The 17,725-nt window shown below is 40.1% G+C and overlaps 1 protein-coding gene across 25 annotated transcripts in view; it reads right to left on the bottom strand.

Annotated features, from left to right (window-relative positions):
• Positions 1-306: 306 nt before the first annotated feature.
• PPP4R1 (protein phosphatase 4 regulatory subunit 1) overlaps positions 307-17,725 on the bottom strand; it is a 66,957-nt gene continuing 49,538 nt past the window's right edge. For all 25 annotated transcript variants that reach the window (XM_068932171.1, XM_068932169.1, XM_068932176.1 and 22 more), the window contains 9 exons: positions 15,348-15,523; positions 10,938-11,033; positions 9,463-9,648; positions 7,745-7,906; positions 7,020-7,120; positions 4,646-4,766; positions 4,402-4,536; positions 3,163-3,304; positions 307-1,396 (listed from right to left, as the gene is read on the bottom strand). In XM_068932171.1, coding sequence (XP_068788272.1) covers positions 1,233-1,396; positions 3,163-3,304; positions 4,402-4,536; positions 4,646-4,766; positions 7,020-7,120; positions 7,745-7,906; positions 9,463-9,648; positions 10,938-11,033; positions 15,348-15,523 — 1,283 coding nt within the window. In that variant the 3' untranslated portion in view covers positions 307-1,232. The remainder of the gene's footprint in view (positions 1,397-3,162; positions 3,305-4,401; positions 4,537-4,645; positions 4,767-7,019; positions 7,121-7,744; positions 7,907-9,462; positions 9,649-10,937; positions 11,034-15,347; positions 15,524-17,725) is intronic.

Here is a 17,725-nt window from a genome sequence, read left to right as displayed (position 1 = left end):
TTCAAAGGACTAAACATAGCTTAAGGGCAGTCTGAGCTCACAGTTTCCTGTAAATCTGGATTGAGGCCGACATTCAGATTCACTTCAGCAAAGATGCCATTTCAAACTGGAGCGACAGGTTCCCAAGCACAACAACAGGGATTCTTGAAGAGAATCTAGCAAAATCTCAATTGCACGACCAAAGCATATCTCTGCTGCAGTATATTCCATCTCAAAACACAAAACTCCGCACAATCATTAAGCAATTCCCCCCCACCCCACCATCCATACTGGTCAAGCATAAAGAACCAAAAAAGAAAAGGACACTTAGATTTCAAATACTTTTTTAATGTCTTAAAAAGGTCACAAGATTTCTTTCAGTCTTATTAATAAATTTTATTTGGACAAGTAGAGAACAACTTGTATCACAACAGCTTTAAACAACATGATTAAAGACTGCAGCACTCCAAGGAGGCTCACAGATATGTACAGTATAGGAAGAAAAAAGTTGCACCTCAGAGCCGATCATGATCAAGTTAAAAATACCTGACTTAAAGTACATGTGCTAATAAATTTCCTTTAGGTCATGACCAGCATGAAAATAATTAGGACACAGGTACTCAGCAAAGTTTTCTGCTAATGGATACAGCAATATGCTGCATTTAAGGATTAAAATCAAATTCTAGTTTAGTGTTAGCACTGAGCCCTTAAGAGAAATCCAAATTTCTACTTTTCCCCATTTACACACACCAAAGCTATTCCCACTTAAGGGTGTGCCCAGCTGCACACAAATCAAGTCCTTGAATGATAAAAACTTTTAGCGCTAATACTGGAGGTCTTACATCCTGGTATAAATTTGCCTTTCTGGTTATTCCATCTATCGGTTGCTACAGAAAATACTTGCTAAGTTAACTCCTCAGGAGAAACACAATGCAGGTCTCTGGAAATCACATCCTTTCTACAATGAAAATGATCTGCCAATTCAAGTTTCATTTGTTCAGGAAGACAGAAGATTTAAGGCTTCGGTGGCAAAAATAATCCTCTGAGCAATGTTTTTCTAAAGTCAAGATGACATAGGTAACGTTTACTTTTTCTTGACTTAAAATCCCTGGTTATCAGGTTTAGATAACATCCACCTGTTAAGTCTGGCAAGAAATCTCTCCTTCCGAAGAGGCTGTCCTAGATCATCCATTTTAGGAGCATTTGAGGATAGTTTGTTTTAATTTTTAATTATAGCAACATTCAGGAACTTTTTAGTAAGTTGATGAAGCAGTGCTCATGGCATCATCTGCAATTTTGGTACTGGCAGGATGTATGCTTGCAAAATACTTGACATCACTGTCGTCATCCATTTGTAGCGCCATAATTGTTTGCTCCACAGCTTCTTGATGAGAGTTGGCAGAATTTAGAAAATATTCTGTAAGAGAAAAATGGAAGAGACTTACGGGAAGAAAAAATAGCAGCTACTTCAACGCAAACCTCAGCATGCTCTCGTAGGTTTCAAAATCTCAGGAGACCACACATTGCACATGTATGGTTAAACCAGAACGTTTGAGCAGGCACGCAATACACTTCTGAATATACCCACAAAATTCACTTTACAAAAATCACTGCATGTTTCAGATGATAAGGGCATAGTTGCTCTAATAGTGCTAGTAGAGTACAAGATTTCTGCACTCCTTCAGTGTAAAAGACTCCACAAGCAAGGAGGAAAAAATATCCCTGCAAGAGACTCGGAAGGAGCATGTGTATATTTGGGATGGAGGAAAGGTATCACAAACCCATGGATGTGCCGTTCCATTCTGCTAGCAGGCTTGCCAAATAATTATCCAGCAATAAAATGAGGGTAACGTGAAAGAAGAACGGAAGAAGTCCCAACTTCTGACAACTATTCATGAACTACATGACACAAGTTGTATAACAACAGCGTAACTACAAACAGACTGTGGGAAAGGTAAATGATTCTCTGCAGTTTAACAAATTCTGAACTTATTTTTTAAATCTATCTTTCATAATCTATCCACCACCCCTAATCATACACACAACCTCTTGGAGGCAAGGACCGTATCAAAAGCTTGCAGAAAGGCAATGCAAAATGGAGCTGGACCATCCAGGCGGGGAACACAAAACAAAGCCGACGACAAACAAAATACCAATACTACACGACAACAGCAATAATATTAAGGGCCTTGACACAGTCAACAGAGGATAACAAATTACTGCGCATCAGCTGATCCACGGTAATTGTCTACAGGTTTACTCAGGGCCTCCAGCATATACAAGGCAGCTATTGATAATCTACCTCTGAGTTGGCATTCTTCGCACTGTCGAGTATTTTAATCATTTTGCATTTTTCTTCACACTATTTCTACACTTCCAAAAATTTTCTGTGCTAGAAACAGCAGTCTCAAGTCAGTATACGTTTCTGAGGAAGAAAGTCGCCAGAACTTAAAAAGGTATTCCAAGTGTGGGCACACTTCACTTGTTTACAAAATGGCATATTTGTAATGGTATTTTCCGTGACAGTGCTTTGGCATCTGAGCTCTGCTGACTTTTCTGGCATCTGCTAGGCGGTGGGAATGCTTTCCTAAGCAAAGCCTGCGATTTGAAAAAAGCAGCATGTCTAATTCCCCTGTAGAGTCTCTAGAGAAACCTTCTTACTGCCACCATAAAATATTAAAACAAACAAACAAACAAACAAACAGCAGCAGTCTCTTTTCCCCAGTGAGAAAATAGATGCTGGATTTGTACGGAAGGATTTTTCCTCTCTATCCTTATGACGCACAGCATCGACCAAGCTCTTTTTTTTTTAAACCAAACAAAGGGCATTGCTCAAACACTGCCCAGTTGCTAGTTATTTCATTCATGCTTTCTGTGCCATGATAATCCCTATAAACTAGTTCATACAGGGGAAATGGTGCAAGAAAAACAGGCTGGCATAGGAGGAAGAACTCATATATACCCAGTGTTACAGAACAGCGGCTCTGACACCAGCAGCAAGCTTCCTGGTTTTATATCAGCCAGGGTAACACCCCCACACCACAGAGACTGCAAAAGCAAGAGTGACCCACATCGGCTGCTCTTTCTTTTTTTCCCAGCTGACTACAGGAAAGGAGAAAGACAGAAAATAACTAACAAAGATGATGCACAATCAGCCCGTTGCAACTATTTCTGACCACTAACCTTTCTCTAAAAGGGTTTGCTTTAACGTTTTTGCAAGCAGCACTCGAACATTTGGAACCCTATCAGATGCCAAGTGCAATAAGTGTGGCAACAGATGCACTGCAAACTGGTCCATGGGCAAGCAGTCATCTTCACTGATAGTCTGGCAAGAAGAGAGAAGCAATTTCGTTAGATTTCAGCACAGAGAGGATAAAATCCCAACAGATACCGGAGCAACAGCTGGAAGACCTTATTACCTTCACAGAATAAATACAGTATCTAGCATCAACAAAGTTTTGAAATATGGTACAATACTTTCGAACATGAAGTCATACATGATGAAGCAAAACAGGTCTGAAAAAATGCAGACTCAGTTAGAAACCTGTATTATTTTGCATAAGATCTAACAGCTTCTTAAGTTCTTATCACTGTAGCATTTGATAACAAGGAAGAAAAATAAAAGACCTTCCCAACACTTATATAAAGATCGATTTAGTCTTTGTTGTAACTAGGTATCAGGTTAAGACAAGAACGTTTATCCTAACAAACACCCACAGTAGCCATACGTTTCTCTAAATAAGCTCAAAGCTCACATTTATCTAAATACTTCAGAGTTCAAACTGTCTCACTTGGGCAACTGTCCTGTTGGTTCCCAGTCTGCTCCTCTGCTACGGTCTCCAAATTTGACCACTCCCCTACCGCACTAGCTAGTTTCAACTCTTCTGTTTATTTTTCCGAGAATACTTTCTTTCAGAAAAAGCTGTGTTAGCTGGCTAACGAGGTATAGGCAACTTCCAGCACTTGATTTTTAAAGGATCACCCAAAATAGTAACAAGCAGCTGCTGCAGCATGTTGTCTCATTAACACGAAAATCTCACTTCATGCTGAGTCACAACTCAGGCATCATTGGGATTATTTTATTATGTGCGTGTTTTACGTTCAGAGCCAGTTCTGACAACCTGAAGTTAATACGCTAAACTGCAGATTCACGCAAAAGTGCTAGGCGATTAGTTGATTAACCAGCCATCAGAACCATGTCTAGTAATGGTATCTACTCCCAAGTAAGCAGATAGATTTATTTTGCAGCATCTCCATGCAAGCTCAACTATAGAGCAACACTGAAGAAAATAGGCTATGAATTCTATCCCCTGGGCAAGAAGTTCTTAAATATTCATGAAAAAAGTATCGACAGCTAAAGAGCTCCAGCTGCTCGTCTTCCCTGCCAATAAAAAAAAACAGATGAACAAAATGACTTTTTACCTGGCAGATAAAGACAAAAGTTTGCCGACCGGACCATTTGCGGCATCTACAGAACTTTTCAACAAGTTCATCCATGAGGTCTACCACAAAAGTTGACGTTGAAGCCATATACAACTTTTTTACCATTTCGCTAACCTGTAAAAAAAAAAAAAATGGGAAGAGATAAATATATAAAAATTACTTCTGACTGCCACGCCCTGAAGTTTGAAATTTACTTAGATTGCTTTTCATTGATATTCATTACCAGCTTGTAAGAAATCCAACGGACAGAAGACACTTTGTCTGCACACAGGCTGAAAGCAATAGGCCGCAAGTAGTCATAGATGTCTCTGGCACTGTAGAGCTCTAAAAGCAAGATGAGCTGCCTAAAAGATAGAAGACAAAGCACAGAGCACATGAGAAATATGACAAAAGTAATCTTTAACTGTGAAAACGATAATTTATATGGCCTCACTTGCTGTGCAACACAATATGGCCATAATAAAGTTACTGAAGAGTAAAATGATCATCTTCAGCACCACCAGTTCCACCATGGATCACCTGTAGGTTTTAAATTGCCACTGACCCACGTAATGACGAAATGCTGAAAGATCTCAAAGAATGAGGTATCTGGGAAAGAGGCAGGGGAACCAACATTGCATTTACAAGAGAGAGACCCTGATAAAACATGCATGCAGCACAGCAATCCAGCTGAATGACACTGTGGCTTGCACGTGCATTCTCGTAACGGATACAGACATCTCGCACATGTCTACAAAGCGCTTCTAAGCGACTGTGGAGACTTATCAAAATACGGATACTTTTTTACTCTACAACCCCCAGGGTCTTTTCAGCAGAGCTGCTCCCCAGGTAGTCAGTCCCCAGCCTGTTTCATTGCCAGAGGCTCGCTCTTTCCATGTGCCGGACTCGGCATCTGTCACTCACTGGATTTTGTAAGGCCCCTGAGGGCATCAGCTGGTCCCCTCCATTTGGCGTCATCAGCAACCCTGATGACAGCGCACGCCGTTAACTCCTCCCTGTCATTGGTGAAGGTATTAAACTGGAGAGGTTCCAGGACAGACGCCTGTGGTACACCACTTACGACTAGACTCCAGGTAGAGCAAAACCCATTAACAACCACTAGCCGAACCCAACCATCCAGCTACTCTTTTTTATCCGTCTAGTTTCCAGCCATTCAGATCATAATGTCCTAACCTGGATATAAGAACACAGTGAGAGCATCAAAAGCCTTACTAAAGCGAAGATAAATGACATTAACAGCTCTCGTCCCGTCCACAGATTCAGTTACATCATCATAAAAGGCAGTCAGGCTATTCAGACATGATTTTCTCTTGGTAAATTCATGCTGACTGTTTTCATGAAGGAGTCCTCCTCTTTCATGTGCCCAGAAATAGCTTTCAAGAGGGCCTGCTCCATCATGTCTCCAGGGATGGAAGTGAGGCTGATGAAAGTGCAGTTCCACCTGATTGTCCTTCTGGCCTTTTTTTTTTTTTTTTTAAAGACAGGTACAATGTTTGCCTTTTTCTTGTTGCCAGTGACCCGCCCTAATATCCACAACCTTTCAAAGGTGATAGAGAATGGCCTTGCTATTACATGAGCCAACTCTCTCGGCACTCTCAGTTGCAGCCTTCCTGGTCTGATGAATTTACATGGGTTGAGTTCTCTCAAGTAATCCCTCAGCTGTTCCTCAATCACCCTTGAACTTTGCCTCCAAGCACAGAGACACAGGAGCAACTGTCAGTGAAGAAAGACTGAGGCAAAGGAGGTACCAAGTACTCACTAAATCACCAGCCCTATTCAGCAGTGGTCCCACATGTTGCTTGTTTATTCTTCTGTTGTTAATGTTGCAGTAGCTACATCTTGATACCCTTGCAAGACTCAGCTCTAGTTGAGCTTTGCCTTTCCTAATATTATGCTACATGCCTGAGCACTGAGCCCAAGCATTTCTAAATTTCCCCTGTCTAGCCAGTCCCCACTTCTACCTCTTATATAATGCCTTTTGGTATTCAAGTTGTCATGAGTTCCCTGTGTAGTCAAGCCAGGCTCTTGATATGTCTACATGTTTTTCTGAATATCAAGATGGACCACTCTTTTGCTTGGAGAACGCTGTCCTTAAAGACCTGTCAGCCTTCCTGAGCAGCTTCATCCTTTCCCTGTGATCTAACCTACCAGTTCCATGAAAAAGCCAAAGTCTGCTCGCATGAAATCTAAGGTCTATATTCTGCTACTTACCTTCTTCACACTTCTCAGAATCCTGATCTCCTCTATTTCATGAATGCAGCAGCCTGTTCATCAGACTCAGCAACTTGAATTCAAATTGCTAAAACACTTCTACTAACTTGAAAGGGAACTGGATGTGGTCCTTTCTTATGGCAGCTTCTTTTTTTATAGAAGGTAATGTTTTCAACATATGGTGATGGAAAAGACATTCTAGTCCCAACTGTTACAAGTGATATACAATCACGGGGAATTTTGAAACGAGGAAGACAAATGGAGAAGGATAAGGATAATCCACTAATGAAAAACAAAACGAAGAATGTCATTGTAAGACATTTGCTTTACGATTTTAACGTTTTAAAATGCCCACAAGAAAAACAAACACCCAGGCAGCCACTTACTCAGCCAGCTCCGCACGGAAACGCCAGTTCCTGCTGTTATCCGTCACTAGGAATTCCTGGAGCTGATAAAGATATTCTCGTCTTTTGTCAAGATGAAGAAGCTGTAACAGTAAGCATAAAGAAATGTAAGTTACAAACAATAAGCAGATGGAACAAGAGGTTTAAAAGACAATCAGTGAAAAGCTTGTTTTGATTCAAAAAATAATCTTTAGCAATAGTTCTGCTTTTCTGGGCTAAACTGTACCATGCTTAAGTCAATGAGTCATATATAATGACATTGTGTGAGTACACAAGGTACTACTGTAGGCAAAAATCTAACTCTTTTCCTACTTTTTCCTCTGGGAGACAATAAGGATAAGCAGTAAAGCTAGAACCAGTTTTAAAGGTTTTATGATTTGTATGCTTCAGCTCCAAAAAGGAAACAGTTATAGAAAAATTTCTAAAAAGTCAGAAAAGAAAATTGCTACCAAGAGGTTAGAGCCATCAAAAAACTTAATACAAACCGCTGGCACCCATACATATAATACATATGCACAGACCAGGTTCTTCAGAGAAAAGAAAGAATCAGCAACACGAATCTCCTGCAAAAGATACTCCAGTATTCAACAGATATTTTTATGCAGTCTAAAAAGTGTTATACTGGTGTTACGTTAAAAAGCAAGTGTAAACAAAGAAATGAAGCAAAATAGACAATTTAACTGGGCCAAAGTTGAACACAGACATACCTTCAGAAAGTCATGCAAGTGTTTAAGCACACCTATCCTGACTTCATCCAGGTCTTTTAAAAAGCCATTGAAGACAGGAACCAAATCTCCAGCTGTGAGTTGGTCTCCGAGGATCACAGCAAGTTCATGTATAGAAAATGCTAACGTCCGCCGAACTTTCCACTGTAAAAAAAAAAAATATATATATATATATATACACACATACACGCACACACACACTTTTTTATTAATGAATCATCCCAAGAGCTCTATTTTCATTTGAGAGTTAGTATCCATCAGACTCTGAGAGCTCCAGCACTTACAATTCCATTTAATAGTTATCCCCCATGTATTGGTGTGTCCCATGTAATGATTTAAATTAAGTATTAAAAAAAAAAAAATAGAGAGGGAAAAAAAAAAAATCAGGAGAAACTATGACCTTTGAGCCGTCCGTTAATTTGTTCCACCAGAATATCTAGGAACTAGGCAAATAAACGTAACAAAGATACTTAACTTGCCATGTTCAGGAAAGAAAAATAGTATTCCTGATAACAGTACTTTTGTACTCTTTGCCTCACATTCTTCTTGGGTAATTTAGTCCCATACTGCTATGCTATCACTCATTTAATTTACAAAATAGAACAAGAAAAATAAATTCCATTATACTTCAGCTGGAATCTTTTGACTTCCCTAATAGGTAAAGTTTCATGCATAGAGTGCTGAGCAGTCCGTGACCAGTAGAGCTATTTTGGCCCTAACTTGACGAAGCACTGTTTTAATGGATTAACTATTTAAATTAAGTCCTTTTTAAAAATAAAATTGCATCTCTTCTTTAACCAGCACTTTCCAATTAGCATGGGTTCCGTTTCTTCACCTGGTTTGGTGACTCAGTTTTAATTCAGGTTAGACTGGTGGTAAACTCAGGACCGTTTTAAATATGGACTAATTTATTTTTACTTATGTTTTAATTTATTATTTGGTTATTTTTAATGGCTGCAAAACATTTTGGAAAATATGAGCAATAAGCATGTATAAAATTACTCACTACATATCACTGAGAACTGCTGCTCTGACACAGCAGCAGCAAGTTCAAGAGAGGTGAAGTAGTCTGAGAACGCTTACAAAAGAAAGCATCTCCGAAAAAGGAAGACATGGAGGACTGGAAACAACTACGAACCAACAGTGAACTGCGCAAAACTGCCTCCTTACCACCTGACAACAAGAAAAACACTGCTATTTCTAGTATTTGTTTTTAAAACAGCAATGCTGCATTGTGATAGTGATGTTACTCCCCCTTATGACTAACTGGATACAGCATCAAAAGGCCACCAGGGCTCGGCGTGAGGCTGACTCACGGAGCACCAGACATGCCTGCGGGCGCACATGTCTGCTCACGCACAGCAGCACAGCCTGAATTCCCGTACCTGTGAGAATCCCAAGCACTGCCACAACATCTCAAGGGAGCAGAGGAGATCAGAGACCTCTCCTCACACTCCCACCAGAAAACCACCTCCACGCATGCACTCAAATCAACCTCCCGCACTTGCTTGCTACCTCAGCACCACACACTCCCAGCTTCCTCCAAGACAATGTGTCATTCATAGTGTGAACAACTAACATCAGCAACAGAAAACTGCCCCTAAAAAACAGAGCAACCCAACACCCAGTGTACCAACACATCAACATGAAAGTTCACGGATTATTCACTGTCGAATTTTTTGAGCTAAAGTCCAGCATACCTGCATGTCAGATGCCAGCGTCTCATAGGTGTCTTTCAAACAGTGCCAATTCTGTCTGCCCAACGTAAGTGCCACACCTGGTAGGCTGTAGGCACAGTGCTTCGCAATCTCAGTATCAACTGTTTGTGCGCGAGATGGATCGGTCATTGACAAATATTGATCCAACAAGGCTTGAGGTACAACATCCTATAGCAAAAAGGGTAGCGTTTACACTATTTTCAGTAAATCCTCATAGAGACTGTTAACATTTCAGGACGCACAGTCAGAATAACATTTTTTCCCCACAGCTATGGAATATTATTTAACTGAATTATCTTGACAAGACATCCATCAAAAGCTCCACCAGTAAAAGAAATGACGACATTTGGGGGCTATCTGAAAATACACAGACAGAACAGATGAGTGGATGGATCACTGTCTACTTAAGCAGACCAAGAAATTAAGAGATTACCATCTACTTTTCTACAAACATTCAGACTCACAGGCTGTGTAAACTGGGCACAAAGTTTGCCCGCGTTAACTCATCCATAAAATGAGTATAACTGCAAATGACAAGACTCGCTCAAAAAAAATCATTTAACTAGTCTTTCCAAAATCCTGTCTTTTGGAGGAGGGGAGAGAAGAAAGTCAAATTAAAACGTCTTGGGGAAGGAGGCTGGGGCGAGGACACAGAATATATAAGGTGTTCAATACTGCTTTCAAATTCCCTAAATAGTCAATAGAGGGGAAAAGGCTTCTCCAGGGACAAAGAGATCTAGTGAAGATCAACCCTTCCCTCCACTGAAAAAATAAAACTTCTAAAATAAAACGATGTGAATACCTCTGTGTTGACTTTTAACACTTTCTTTGCTTCAGCTGTCGTCAGTTTTTATCTCAGGCACTAACTCTCCTCAGTGGGGTGCGCAAGAACATTTCCCTAACACACAGCTGCTGAATAGCACAGCTCACACGAGCAGCAAGAGGGACTGGCATTAGGGTGGTTCAGGGTGGCATAGTGAATGCTGAACTAAGCAAAACCAAAAAAACTGTATACATATTTTTTAAATAGGTTGAGTTTAATGAAACATACCTCCACACCTTTCCTTTAAAAGGTTGGGAAGGGGGTGGGAGCAGTTCCACTCAAAATATTCAAGAAAATATCCTGTTTCTTCAGTAATGCTAATTTCAATTACAGGATCGTTTCCACAGAGAATTAAACCCAATAAAACCAGAGCCTGGAAGTCTAGGATAGTTGTTCTCATGTCAAAAAAATGCTGTCCTCTCTTATACACAATAAAAGAAGCAGCTGCTGAATTATCTCTAGAAACACTGAAGATAGTATTTTAGAGAGGCCTACTCAAGAGGTTTTCTGCATTGTACAGAAAATACATTGCATCAAAAATGATCGGATGAAATGTGTAAAAGTTTTCCCACATATAAAAAATAATCCTGCTTCTGTGATTGATGTAGGAAAAACAAGAGTCACTGTCATTTACCTGTACTTTGGATTTTCTTTCTTCTTCAGGGCTGAAACTACTATTGGTGCTCAAATCTGAATCATTATGAATATAGTGAAGAGTGGAATCCATATTCTACTCAAGAGAAAGGAAAAAAAAAAGTCACGTAAGATACACTCAAGGATTAAACACAAGACAAACATCAACATCACAAAGTGCTGCCCTCACCTCAGGGTCTTTTCCTTAGATTAAAAGGACACATGTTTTAATATCAAATACATTTTTGCTATAGCCCCAAATCAAAAGGCCTGTTAGATAAATCTTTCTGTTTCAAATTTAAAACAAAGGCTCCTCTTAGTCTGGGCAATTGTGATTCTTATGGAATGAAAATCACCATAGGAGATGAGCACCTTTGAGACTATGTTCAGAAAACACAACTAACATATGGACCACATTGCTTCCTCCCTGGAGGAAAAATGAGAAAACATCTGCAGTGGATTTAGTCAAATTTGTTGCTCTGCAATTGTGCTAGACAAGGTCAAAACAAAGCACTTTAGAGTGGAAACTGATGAGACTTATGCTGTTGCTCCTTTACTGAAGGTGATTGTCCCATAGTCTCCTCTGCAGATGGGTTTCACCCGATTATGGAGAGCCCTAGTGGGCCATAGCTGTTGACAACACTCTTGGCCTCTCTCAGCAATGTTTTTTGTTTGTTTTTTAGTTTTAGCAATCATTCAAGCATCCTGGGTACACATCTGGGCCCCAAAGATAAAGACCAAGATTTGTTTCAGATCTCTACAGAGCAACATAGCTGTTCAATACACTGTGATACACCGTGTTGCTTAAGGGGATGCAATGTCACTTCCTGTACCAGTGGAGTTTCCCAGATACAATGGGCATTACATAATCAACTGTGAATTTCAAAAAGTACGTGACGAATTTTGAGAAGTACATCAGGTTGCTGTCTGGCAGAACAGGTCTAAGGTCTTTGCCAGAGATGATCCAAAGCACCTATCCACAAATGCTGCAGGGTGAGCTCTCAGGCTCAACGTGAACTTTGAGAATGATCCTACTCTACTGACTGCGCAGATTAGTTTGACAACGACTGTTTCAAGCACAAAAAACTATGAACTTCTAGAAAAAGGCCTCTAGGATCCCCTCTGTCTTGCTTGGTTTAACTTCAGACAGTTACTCTCTCCTCTTCCACGAACTGCTTTCATCTAAGCACTGCGTTGTAATTTTAGTCACTGAGCTGTAATTACATGTGATAAAGAAGAGGTAGAGCTGTGAGGCAAATGCATATGGCGGGCACTGCAGTCTGAGTCACCTGCCTGCCTTATCTAGCAGCAGCAAGGTAGTGTCAAAGAGCTAGAGAAAGAACAGAACCTCATGTGACTCTGTAACTGAATGTGTCCAGCCGATACGACTCAACCTATAAAACCTACAGAGGCTTTGAAAATATCGCTGCGGGATTTTGGTTTGCCAAACTTCTTCACTCTTTTATCTACTCAATCTTTTTCAGAAATCTATGAAAGAGAATTTCAGCATTCTCAGAGAGTCACCAGATTCAACCTCTTTCAGATCAAGAAATTATGAGGCAGCTAACACAAAACAGCCACGGCCCTTTCAGTGAGTTGCCCAGGTGTAAGGGTCTAGAGGTTAGCGATCCATTCTGCTACATAAGAAAGGAAGAGACCATCTCACACACTCTCTGCTACCCTGGCTCTAAAAGACTAGCAGCTAAAAAAAGCTAAAAATAATACTTTATTGACTGAAGTAAGTTGAGCAACTAAATATGCAGAAGGGTGACACAGACGGTAGCATTTTCACTCAGCCACTTTTAAAGTCAAAAACGCATTCCAAAAGGAAAAGCTTCAGTACAAAGGGACTGCCACATCAGTCAGTATTTAAGTCATGCAGAATCTGTACACCTGCAGCTCAAGTTCAATCTGTACCTCTTCCATTTAACATGCACAAACCAAAGTGAGCATTACAGAAAACCAGGACATAAACATTTAGCAGGAGGGTTTAGTCTGAAATTTTTTTTGTGTACCAAACTGGCAAACAACCACTTCTGAGATGCAAATTCTGTATCACTACCTACTAATCTTTTACGCAAGGTTTCCTTTAGCTGCGGTGTATCAGAGCTCTGTGCTCCAAAGAGACCTCTGTTCTGTGCCACAGGGCGCACACACAGCCCAGGGGCACCAGAACAACTGACACTGGTACCTCCTGACAGCCAAGGGAGGTGGCCAAAACACAGAGAGAAGAGGGCAGTCTCAGGGGTCCACATTTGAGGCAGTCTCCTGCTGGCTTCCACCCTCATACTTAGAGGGAGGTACTTCCTCCAGAGAGATGGGCTGATTTTACTCCAGTGTCCTTTTTCTTTCTTTTCTTTCGCTTCTCCCCCTACCTCCAACCAAAAAAAAAAACAACAAAAGAAAAAATAAAAACAAAGAAAAAAAAACTGAGTTCTCCCTTGCCAGTTCCCACTCTATGAAAAAACTGCCATTCTTCAATTTTCTTTTTTTTTGGTCAAGCCTTGTAGAGAGCATATAACTTTAAGAAAAAACAAGACAGGCCGTTCTTGAGGAAGAAAAACAGCTACCTTCATCCTCAGCAAACAAGCTTCATCTATGTACTAGAGCCATATCTGTTCATTTTATTCCAGCAGGTATTTTCATTTACAGAGAGAATGCTCTCTTTAACAAGCAGCATTAACTCCTTCAGGAGCCTACACAGCTGCAGAAGAGCAAGCAGAATTTGATTTTGCTTTATGATATGTGCACAGAATTGTGAGGGCTGCTTTCAAACATAAAATACTCTAGCCTAATTCTTCTAAAGCATCCAGTATCCGTATCGACTCTTTGCTACACTGAGAATTAAAAAGCACCTGCGAAAATCATAGCAGTCTTTTCTGCTAGGGGCAGCAGTCTACTTGCTCAACAGATCACAGTTTGGTTTTCAAATTCTAGGTCACCTCTATGACATCCTTTCACTTGTAAAATGAGGACTTGATTCAGTGCCAGTAACAATCTGCCAGTTGGTTGTTTGTTAAGAGCATGTCTTTAAAGAGTAAAACCTACACCTATAAAGAAAGAATGTAAACCAGAAACAGGATAGCTTCTTTAGCTTTCTGTTGGCATCATATTCTGTGAAGAAATAAAATGCAGGAACAGATCCCTCTGAATAAATACCTACCACCTCCCTCACCGCCCCCCAAAAACAGAAAAAGGACAAAGGATTCATTTACACTATCATTTTGAAGGTTAGAATTAGCAAGAAGTGATGACTGATGCTATGTTAAAGAAATATAACAAGCACTGTATCTGGGTGTTGTTGGGATTTTGGCAGGGGGGGAGGAGGGGACAGAAGGTTGCTTTTTTTTTTTTTTTAAAAATACATTTGTAATGTTAAATTACGATTTTGTGTATAAACAGCAGTATCCAAGTAACCGTCACATTTCTCCACCACCAAACACTTTTGGGTTATAAGGTGGCCACACAGCTTAGGTGAAACACTGAAAATGACTGATCCTCAGTCATTTTTAATTTTAAGAGGATTGAAAAAAGCCTCCACAGGACTAATGTCAACTCCTAGACTTCTCAGAGACACGTGCCCTTATCAAGTTTGCACCTCAAAATACTAACTCTATATGTATGTGTGTCTATATAAAAGCTATATAGGCAACAGGGTGCAAACATATTCCTTGCTGTGGTTTTACAGAACGTAAATTTGGGAATCACTGCTTTCTACATAACTTTCAATACCACCAAAGCTTACGGCACTACATGCAGTGAATAGAGTGGGTTTCATCTAACACACAGCAGAGAACAGAAAATAAGAACACCAAATGCCACAGACTTGTGACGGGGAGGAAGGGGCAGAGCTGAAGGAATAAGTGCAACAAACTTTAGTGCTAGAATCCACCTTCCCTTTCCACAGTCTGCCCAACAACATAGGTCACAAGCCCCGAACTCCTTCTACGAAGGCCAGTAAGCTACTGTAAAACCCTTCCACCGGGAACACAGTACCTCTTTCTCCAGAAGGGGAAAAAAAAGGGGTGGGAAGGGTGGGAGACTGGGGTGGGAGGAAGGGGTTTGCTTGTTATTAATAGGGCTCTGTTTTAAAGTAAGGCAATTTCATAGTAATAAATTGTAGTAGCACTAAAATGTCTTAAAACATGATAGTCACAACAGAGGTTTCAACAGAAACAATTTCAAGAATTTGCACAGGCAAGCACAGAACAAAAACATCCAACATAAGTCATTTTATTTTAGTAGTTAATGCTGCAATTCCAGGCAACAAAACTGAATATCACGCTAGCCAAAAGTAGGAAGCATTTGGCTGCAATTATTGCAGAAACACAGAATACACCTCTATTACTGGAGTCCTGAAAATCTACATTAAAAAAAAAAAAAAAAATCTAGCACAAAACTTTCTTCTTACCTCAACAGTGTCACCAATTAAAGGCACAATATCACCCAGGATAGGTTTAAAATTCTGTTGGTCTTTGACGCTTAGTTCACTCTGCGAGTCTGTTCCCTTGCCAATGCCGACTGTTGTCTCTTCTTGAGGATCCAAACTGGATGCTCTGAGTGCAGCAGACAACACCTCCACTTGTGCTGCACGTGAAAGAGAAAAACACAAGAGGCTGAACAGCAACAAACTTTTTGTCAAGCCACAAATCAACTTTCAGAAGTTGACTAATCAGATGAAGAACTGAGCGGCAGCAAATTTAGCAGTACTGGTTATTAGTAAATCCCACAACTGGGACAACTAGCACAAAAGGAAGGCAGACTCAAGGTTTGCTCCTTTCTGAGGTGCTCAACAACACTGCAGTTCAGCGGAACGTTGTCCTTAAGGCAGGAGACCCAGAAGTGTAAGAGATTGCTTTTGTGGCAGGATCAGTTCTTTAAGAATCTGGACACATTAATGGTACAAACAGTCTACGGAATCGAACACATGAACACTAACTTACTGACATGGTCTTCTGCAGGAGCAGAGGGAAGAGAGTGAAGGGAAAAATAATTCCAGTAAAGGCTGAGAATAGAGCCTTATTCATACAGAAAGGAGCTGGAAATTTCAGTTCTTGGAGGATGCATCTATGTATCTCTCTCTCTTTACGGCCATTAAACCTTTTCATAGCACCTCTAAAGCAAGATTTATGCAGGAAGGTCCTAGATCCCAGTAACTTTTTTTATGCAAGATACTTTATACTCCTTGCACCCTCCACAGGAATAACGAAGCCTGCACTGTTTAATCTCTTCTTACTCATCAAAAGAAAGAACTAGTACTTCATGCTCTGCTCTGCCATCCACTTTCTTGAAAAAGGTCCAACAGTTTTGAGACTGCTTTGCCTTCCATCCCTCTGCTTCCTGCTAATTAAAAAAAAAAAAAGCTGTGTTGAGCAATTTTGCTTGGGTGTAGCCTGACCTAAGCAGATCAGGTATCAGAGGCAATCTTTAGCTGCAAGCAGCACAGAGTTTAGTGCAAACTGATTTACTCTGCCTCTTTCCTTCTCCACTTCTTTTCAAGAAGGTAAGGAGAAGTAATTTTCTGACCCATATGATTTCACCAGTCACCCAGAAGCTCTGCTCCCCACAGACAAATGGCTTTTCCAAGGTTTCTTAAATGTTAAATTGTGAAATCAAATGACAAACCATGTATTTGCATTTTTAATCTCACTTTGCCACACTCAGTCACGGAATGCGAATGTCACCCTCTAGCCTTTTTGATGGAGTTACTAACAAGAATGAGATGAAGAAAAAGGGGGGAGGTTGCTCAAAGCTGGACTAATTTGTAGACAGAAGAAACAGATATGCAATGCATTCATTACAATAAGCAAAATTATAATTCAGCACAATCCTAGCTACTAAACAATCACAAAACACACTGCAGGTTAACTGGTCTCTAAGTGGGGTCTGATGAACAGAAGTAAAGATGAATGTTTTCAACATGCAAGGCTAGCTCCATAACTGTGTCAAATTTCTAATGAAATACCTGAAAGTTTCCCTGCTGTAAAATTCCTGTAATTCACCTCAGCAGGAAAAGCCTACAGCAAATAGGTAACCTTAAAAACAAAACTAGTATCATAATAATACTTCTACCATAAAATGAATCATTACTTTAGAAAATACAATTTAGTTTAAACTTATATCCATAAACCACATTAACGATTAAAATTTTAGGAATTTTACAGTACAGTTCGCAAGATTAACAAAAACTTGCTGTGACCTCACTATTTGAGTGTTACTTTACTGAGAAGAATAAACCTTGAACTTTCAGGTATAAGAGAATTAGTAAGATCAAAATTAGTAAATTTCTGCAAAATTGAAAAGTTAGAAAAAAAAAAACAAAAACACACACGCCAAAACCATGCAAAATAGATGGTCATTTCAGACCACCTACTAGGGTAAGAAATGGTAACCCAGATTTCCAGTTTATTTTTTTAGAGAAATGAAACAAGAAACTTAAACTGAACATTGGGGAGATGACTTTCATGAAAGACATCATCATGAAAGTACACTCCTTTAATTTGCAGTTAAAGGTCAAGAAAAAGTCTTACCCTGAATTGAAATTGCGTGTTGCTTCAACACTGAATATGTATTTACTGAAAAATCCACACAGAGCTCTAGTAATAGTACTGAAGATATTTACAGTAGTAAGTGGGAATTTTCAATACGTGTTGCCCCAAGGCATGCCTCACTGTCAGCTTGCACACCTTCAACAGGCCCGCTCGGAGGCTTTCTCGTCTTAATGGGATGGAGCCCACATGTACCCCGATTCCCTCTGTCTGCCCTAAGGGAGATATGACACAAAAATGC

The sequence above is a fragment of the Struthio camelus genome, chromosome 2 (assembly GCF_040807025.1).
Source record: "Struthio camelus isolate bStrCam1 chromosome 2, bStrCam1.hap1, whole genome shotgun sequence".
NCBI lineage: Eukaryota > Metazoa > Chordata > Aves > Struthioniformes > Struthionidae > Struthio > Struthio camelus.
This window is presented reverse-complemented; position numbering and strand designations above follow the sequence as displayed.